Below are 8,415 nucleotides of genomic sequence, written 5' to 3'. Positions count from 1 at the left end.
TGGAAATAAAACACAGTATCATAGACGACACTAGAATAAGTAATTTAATATGGCATGGACATGTACATACAAAGAATGGAAGAACATCGAACCCGAAAGAAAATATTAAATTATTGTAATCCCCAAGGTAAAAGAAAAAAAGGGAGACCACGCAAGAGCTGGAGAGAAGGTACCACACAGAACACAAAGAAATACAAAGAAATATTGTACAAAGGTCTGGAAGTGTTTGGTGGAAGATAGAGAGAGGTGGAGATTATAAATCGGAAGACGAAATGTACTACACAGCGTGTTTCAAAAAATTGGAACAGATATAAGGATATGTTTTAATAATGTGGTAGATTTGCGTCCTTATATCATAAGTAAATGAAATGGAGTTATATATTATAATGGAGAAATGGAGTAAGTTTAAAACCAGGAAAGAATTTTTAGAATTTAGAATTTAGAATGAGTGGGAGGGGGGTTAATCACTTCGACCTTACAGATCCATTGTGTCCCCCTTTCTTGAATCATAACTCATCATACAGTCCCAGGGCTTTGACAAAAGCCAGTATCTGGGACGGTTTTATAGAGGGTAGTTCTCCATCTCCAATATCAGTCGTACCAAAATTCATGGCACGAATGGTTGTCATCTCGGCGCACTCAGTGATGAGGTGTACTGGTGTTTCCCCATCTTCCCCACAGAATCTGCATTCGCCGTTTCTTCTTAGTTTCAATCTACTGAGGTGTTCGTTGAGGAGACAGTGTCCTGTTAAAAACCCCGTGACAATCCGAAGATTGTTCTTACTCAGACCCAGGAAGATCTGTGATTTTTCTTCATCATAAGCCCTCAGAAACTTCTTCGAGTGTCTTAGACCATTGGAAAATTTCCATTCCAGGTTGCGGATGGAATCTTCCAAGTTCTTGAGTTCCGCCTTGAGTTGGTTACCACTTGGAAAGCAGAACGGTTCTGGTTCAGTTAGTGGAGTGTTCGCTGCTTTCCTAGCTAGATTATTTGCTTTTTCATTGCCTTCTATCCCTTGGTGAGCAGGCACCCAGTGTAGGAGGACTTTGTTTTCTTTGCCTAATTTATTCAGCTTCTCTATGCATTCTTTGACCAATTTCGAATTGATTGATACTGAGTTGATCGCCTTTACGCTGCTTGACTATCAGATAAGATGGCTATTTCTTGTTTCCGATAGTTCCTATCTAAGATAAGTTGTACGCATCTCTCGATAGCGTAGATTTCTGCCTGTAGGATACTAGGGTAAGTGCCCATTGGTTCGGAGTAATTAGCTCTCGGCGCAAACACTCCGATCCCTGTTCCCGTATTGGTTTTGGAAGCATCAGTATACCAAGTTATGGTATGGTCTTTTAACTGCTGGGCAAGCGTTTCGCTCTTCCAATCCTTCTTATTGCTCAATACTACATTGACATGTTTGTCAAAGTTGTACTTCTTGGCATATCGTCCATTGGGAGTTGCAGAAGTGGTATTTCCTTTTGAGGGTGTTCCAAGCTCCTGATCTGACAATTCTCCCAGTACTAATTCCGTTAGTGACCATTCTAATCATTGTCGCATTGGCATATCTACCAATGACAATGTGCAGTGGTGTTAGATCTAGAATGACCTCCATTGCTGCTGTTGGACAGGTTCTCATGGCTCCTGTGATGCACACACATGCTAGTCTCTGGACTTTGCATAGGTTTAGCCTTGCCGTCCGTTGCTCTAGTTTTGTGTACCAGGCAACTGCTCCATAAGTAATCATGGGTCTTACTATCATGGTATACATCCAGCGCAAAATGTTAGGGGAGCAGCCCCATCTATTTCCGGCCAGTCTTCTGCATATCATGAGAGCCTTTATGGCTTTGCTGGTAGTGTTCTTAATATGCCTGTTCCACAGGAGTTTACTGTCCAGGGTTATTCCCAGGTATTTAACTTCCTGTGTTGGCAGTATTTCCTTTCCATCTAGTTGGATTCTTTTCAAGTTTTTCAGACTTCGCCTTCTGGTGAATGGCACTATCGCGGTTTTGTCTGAGTTGATACTCAGCCCGACAGTCCTACACCATCTCTCAGTGATACGGAGTCCTCTTTGGATAATATCACACAAGGTGCCTTCATGTTTCCCCCGAGCGATCATGACTATGTCATCTGCATACCCAATGCAGTGTATTCCCGCTAGAGTTAATTCATCTAGTAGTTCATCCACCACCAAGCTCCACAGCAAAGGGGAGGTTACTCCACCTTGTGGAGTTCCTTGCGTTGTTTTAACAGCTACAGTTTTGGTGCCCATCTGAGCCTCTGCTGTTCGTGTTGACAGCATTTCCCAAAACCAGCGAATAATAGTTCTGTTCACCCCTCTTGTTTCTAGAGATCGCCTGACCACCTTATGTGGTATATTGTCAAACGCCCCCGCAATATCCAAGAAGGCACAAATTGCTGTTTCTTTGCTATCCAGACTTGTCTGTATTAGCTCCGTTAATTGGTACAGAGCAGTTTCTGTGGATCTGCCCGTTCTATATGCATGCTGACTATCATGCAGTGGTTTAACCTTTAGATGATTTTCTCCAATATGGTTGTCAACTACTTTCTCCAGCGTTTTTAGTATGAACGATGTGAGACAAATAGGCCTAAATGACTTGGGATTTGTCCAGTCAGTTTTGCCTATTTTGGGTATGAAGATTACTTTTGCTCTTCTCCATGTGGTTGGTATATATCCCATTGCTAGACTGCTTCTTGTAATGCTTAGTAGATGGTGAGTAGCTATTTGCTGACCCTCCTTTAGAAGGGCAGGAAAGATCCCATCCACTCCTGCTGCTTTATAGGGCTGAAAGGTGTCGATCGCCCATTTCAGCTTTTGTTCTGTTATTACTAGCTTGGCAACTTCCCTACAAGGATTGTGAGGTTCAGTGGGAGCTACATAAGTATCAATAGGTATGCTACCTGGAAAGTGTGTATAAAGTAGGAGATTTGCTCTCTCTTCCTCTCCCTCCGTGTAGCTTCCGTCAGATTTCTTAAGTGCCATGATGGGGATAGATCCACTCTTGGCCATAGCTTTGTGTAATCTAGCTGCATCAGGAGTAGAAGTGATGTTTTCGCAAAAGGATCTAAAGTCATACCGCTTTGCCCTTCTTATCTCCTTCTTATACTCAGTTAATTTCTCGCTGTAGAGCTGCCATTCGCCACTGGATTTAGTTCTATTAAAGAGTCGTCGGACCTCCGATCTAAGTTTGGCCAACTTCTTGTTCCACCAGGGCTTCTTGTTACTTTTTGTGTGCCTTTACTTGCGGGGCAACTAGATTCATATGCATCCAATATTGCACCGCTGACTTCCCTTGCGTACAATTCTAGATGCAGATGGTTTCTGGCCCTACTTGCATCTATACGGCTTAGGTTGTCTACGAGATTGGTGTTATACATGTCCCAGTCTGTTTTTCTTGGATTCCTTCGAGTTTCTGTTTGGGGTGTGATTCCTCCTAATTTGAACTCGATGATTCTGTGATCTGATAGGGAGGGTTCCGTTGAGACCCTCCATTGTTTCACGTAACTGATTACACCAGCACTCCCGATTGTTAAATCTAACACTTCTGCCCGCGTTTTTGTCACAAACGTGGGGCTGTTCCCCTACATTGAGAACTTCAAGATTGCATGCTAAGAGGAATTCAAGTAAACACTCACCTCTAGTGTTAGTGTTAGTGCTTCCCCATACCTCATTGTGTGTATTGGAGTCGCATCCCATTAGCAGAGGTAGTCGCCGTTGGCTGCAGAATCGCACGAGCTCCCGTACCTCCGGAGGCGGTGCCTCCCCGTCACCCGGAAAGTAAGCAGAGGCAATCACGATGTTTTTACTGCAATCCTCGATATTAAGCTGAACCATGATAGGAACAAGATCTCGGGTTGTAAATTCTGAAACACATGTGTAGTTAATGTCCTTTCTTATAAGAATACAGGCTCGGGGAAATTCCTGCCTGTTATCATATATTACCTTTGAATTTTTTCCAGACAAACCTCTAATTTGTCCCTGATACACCCAGGGTTCCTGGGCTAGTACCATTGCATAATGATTTTTCTCAAAGAGTCTTGCTATTGTAGCGGAAGACCCTTTTGCATGGTGCAGGTTTATTTGGGATATCCCATGCATGGGGGGGGAAGGAAGAAAGGATAAGTTTGGGGTGTGGGAAGAGGGGCTGGAGTAGGACTTTGGACCTGGTTTAGGTTACTGGGGTGTGTGAGGATTCTCCCGTTGTAGAGGGGATAGGGTATTCCTCATCTTCCTCTGACAACGGAAGTTCCTCCTCCGAGAAGTGGCCATCAACCTTCTCCGAGGATATACACCCTTCCACGGTTGGGGTTTGGCCCTCCGTGCCCTTCACAGTCGAGGAGCTAGTCTTCGGCTGAGGTTCCTGTGAGGTGGAGGCTGGAGGATATGTCTCCATTTTCTCTACCTGTTTAGCTTGGTCTCTTCTTAGACCTGATACCGGTGTTGTCCCGAATCTATAGTAAAGAGTGTATCCCTCTTTCTCTATTGCCTCCTTGGATTTGAGGTCAATTCCTATTGTGAGGACTTGGCCGTGAAAACCAGGAAAACAAAAACCTTTTATTTAAAATTTTGCCAACGTTTCGGTGTATATTCTCGTGTTTTAGTTAGGAATCTTTTTAGCTAAGAATGGGCCTAGAACTAACGTCGATATATAGATAAAAAATGGTTTTTGGGTGTTTTTTGACATATGAAATTTTGTTTCGATGTCAGTTTGAATTTTTCTTGTTGGGGGCAGTACCCACATTTTTTTGAACAACTGTTTTGAAGAGTAATAACTTTTCGTCCGTACCTGTATTAAACAACTGAGTGAAAAAATATACATACATACATACCGTATGATCGAATAAAAACGGCGTCAGCGATGGCCATGAAATGATGATCAATAACATTTCCCATATAAATTTACAATAAAATGACAGCGATCTTCATTTCATAGCCATCGCTAACGCCGTTTTTATTCGATCAGTACCGTATGATCGAATAAAAATACATATACATACATAAAAAATATACACTTCTTTTTTTTACGTAAAAAAGTTCTCTTAGTGAAAAGCGCTATGCACAGGTCTTGGTTTTCGATATTTGAAATCGAAATAATCAATACATTGCATTATTAACAAAAATTAAACATGTTTCTTTTTCTTCTTAGGTCACCGTCTCCCTTCAGTGATTGGCAATCCAACTGTCAATGATGGTGCGTAAAATTGCACATCTGAAAATTTCAATTGATGTTCTCCAAACCAACGACCTCCTTCCCACTGATCTCCTCAAATTTACCTGCAATGGCCAGTGTGAGTACCTTGTATCGTTCACCCCTCATGATGCAACTGACGTACTATAGTTTCCTTTCCTTAACTGTCGATAGTTATAGAATCCCGGACGCATGGAAAAACGCAGAAGCTATGCTATTATACAAAAAAGAAGATTTTGCAAATATAGAGAATTATAGACAAATAAGCCTTCTCTCGCAACCATTATCAACGCATTATCAACAACCGACTGTCTACGAAACTAGATTCCTATCAGCCAGTAGAACAGGCACGCTTTCGAAAAGTTTTTAGTACCAGCGATCATCTACGCTGCGATCATCCAGCGATCATCAGTCATTGAAAAAACAACTGAATACAATATACCGCTACATTTGGCCTTTATAGACTTTCAAAAAGTCTTTGACAGCATCGAAACCTGGTGATTTCTAGCTGCAATGGAGGACGCAAGAATTGATTCCAGATATTATTCCATTATTAAAAATATCTATGATAGTGCCACCTTCCAAGTTAAATTAGATGATGACCTCAAAACAGAAAAAAGTCCACTCGGCAAGGACGTGAGACAAGGAGATACCATCTCTCCCAAGTTATTTACACTGGCACTGGAAAATGTCTTCATGAAATTAGAATGGGAAAATAGAGGTCTAAACATCGATGGGGAACCTTAGCCATCTTAGGTTCGCAGACGATATTGTCTTGCTGACAAGACAATATCGTCTGCGACATTCAAGAACTGAACACCATGCTAAAGGAGCTAAATGACCAATCCCAGAAAATTGGCCTTAAAATGAACTTGAAGAAGATCTAGATTATGAGCAACAATATCCATAACATTTCCGTAGAAAACGTTATTATTGAAAACGTAGACCATTATATATATTTAGGTCATAAAATCAAGCTGGGGAAGGAGAACCAGAATACGAATATCAAACGCAGGTTCCATTTAGCATGGGTAGCATTTGGAAATATCAGCGATATTTTCAAGGATAAAAAGGTGTCCATCAACCTAAAGAAAAAGGCTTACGACTGCTGCATTCTACCTGTGCTTGCGTATGGCTTGGAGACTATGTCAATTACCCGAAAAACAGCAGAACAACTATGAGTAGCACAAAGAGCCATGGATAGAATCATGTTGGGAGTCACCATTAGGGAAAAAATGCGGAACATCTACATACGTCAAAAACAGTGGCGGCTCGTGACCTTTACACTAGACAGTGCTGCATAATTGCAAAAAATAAATATCAAGATTTTATCAAGTTTAAAGACTTACCGAGTGATGAATTCCCAAACGGCTTAGCTAGTAGAATAAAATAATGTTCTTGGTATAGATGAATGAGATTTAGCACAAAAGTCACTATTAACAAAATAACAGTTTAATAATAAGATGCACAAATATAGTTATTTCTCGTTTTCTTAAAAATTAACTCGATCCGTCTGTCCTTTTGTTTGGCAAACTTGTCAATCACACGTTCATTGAAGTCTGATATGGACCGAATTAGTCTTTGCTCGATTGTGAGGCATGCTAAAGCATTTAGTCTCTCTTGGCACATCGTACTTCTTAAAAACGTTTTAATACGATTTAATGTAGAGAAGTCTCTCTCGGCCTCTACGGTAGTCATTGGCATAGTAACAAGAATTTTTAATAATTTTATCACTTCTCTAAATACCTCTTGAAGATTGTTACTAACTAGAAAGTTAAGTAGCACAGCACATGACGAAAAGTTTCTATATTCTTCACTGGAGTATAAAACAGTTAATTCTGTTTTTAGCCTCTGCTTTTCTAAAAAGGGGTATGATTTCATGGTTTCTGTGAAGTAGTCTTGGGGGAAGGTCAAATCATACCATTCAAATTTTTCGCAAATCAACAGGTTTGCAGCATTTAGTTGGTCAGTATATTGAAATCGGTCTTCGGCAACATTAATTATAACATCACAAACCTCAGTAGCTGATATTTTCCAAGTCTCATCATTAAATTTTAATCTTTTCGTATCGATGATATTTTCAAACGATTTTGCTTTTTCCATAATTTCATGCATTTTCTGGTTTCTGATTGTGGTTATATTTTCCTTAAATAATTTCAAGCAGCGACTGATTTCAACGGAGTCTATAATTCTTTTTTGTAGTTCGTTATACAAAATATCTACATGAGGCATAATGTAGTGAAATAGGGTAAGCCAAAAGACAAACGATCTTTCTTGCAATAGTCTTCTTATTGCTCCTGCCTGATTTTTTGTCGTAGTATTAATACCAGATGTTTCTTCGATTTCTTCCATACATTCTATCAAATCTTCCCTATATTCAAAAACAACATTTACTGTGCGGCTTTTAAAATTCCATCTAGTGGGCACAGATCTTGGAATTCTACGCCCAACTACTTTATTCAAAAAATGGACTCGTTGACTAGAGTTAGAAAAAAATATTGGTATTTCAGAGAGGTTTCCAAAGAATATCCGAACATCACTGTTTTGAGAGGCTGCTTGTGTCATTATTAAATTTAACTTGTGTGCATAACAATGCACAAAATGAGCTAAGGGATATTTTGCCTTAATTTTAGCCTGAACTCCTCCATGTCTCCCGCTCATTACTGCTGCACCATCGTACGATTGAGCAATCATTTTATTTGGATTTTGCCCTACCAAGGGTTGGAGTTCATTTAAAATGAGGGAGCTAAGCGAATCAGCTGTTTGTTGAGCGCTGGTAAAAAAGCCCCAAAATCGCTCAACTGCTGTGCTTCCTTTAATATAACGAAAAACCAGAACTGTTTGAAGTTTTGAAGAAACGTCGGTGGTTTCGTCGGCCATAACCCCCAAGAAATCCGCATCATGTATTTCCCTGGTAACTGTTTCTCGATAAACTTCGAAAATGCAGTCTAGTAAATCGTTCTGGATTTCTTTCGATGTTCCTTTAAAACAGTAGAGGATTCTAAATGTTCTTTTAATGTTTTATCCAGTTCAGCAGTATAATTGATAAGACCTAGAAAAATTCCAGGATTTTTTGAAGTTTCACGTTCATCGTGGCCTCTTAATCCAAGCTCAAACATGCCGCAAAATTTTATAGCATCTAAAATTTTTGAAAGCACTAACCTGTTTTTTGCAACTTTTTCATTATGAACAGCTATATTTTGCCAGAAT

General features: G+C 40.2%; 1 protein-coding gene across 1 annotated transcript; it reads right to left on the bottom strand.

Moving 5' to 3' along the window:
- Window positions 1-6,657: 6,657 nt before the first annotated feature.
- Window positions 6,658-8,085, bottom strand: LOC115887602 (zinc finger MYM-type protein 1-like). The gene has a single exon (XM_030907071.1). It carries the CDS (start codon window positions 8,083-8,085, stop codon window positions 6,658-6,660), a length of 1,428 nt encoding a protein of 475 aa, XP_030762931.1.
- Window positions 8,086-8,415: the final 330 nt, after the last annotated feature.

Source organism: Sitophilus oryzae, unplaced genomic scaffold (genome assembly GCF_002938485.1).
Source record: "Sitophilus oryzae breed Bouriz unplaced genomic scaffold, Soryzae_2.0 scaffold_578_pilon_pilon, whole genome shotgun sequence".
Lineage (NCBI taxonomy): Eukaryota > Metazoa > Arthropoda > Insecta > Coleoptera > Curculionidae > Sitophilus > Sitophilus oryzae.
The sequence above is the reverse complement of the archived record's forward strand: the minus strand, read 5'-3'. Positions and strand labels throughout refer to the sequence as shown.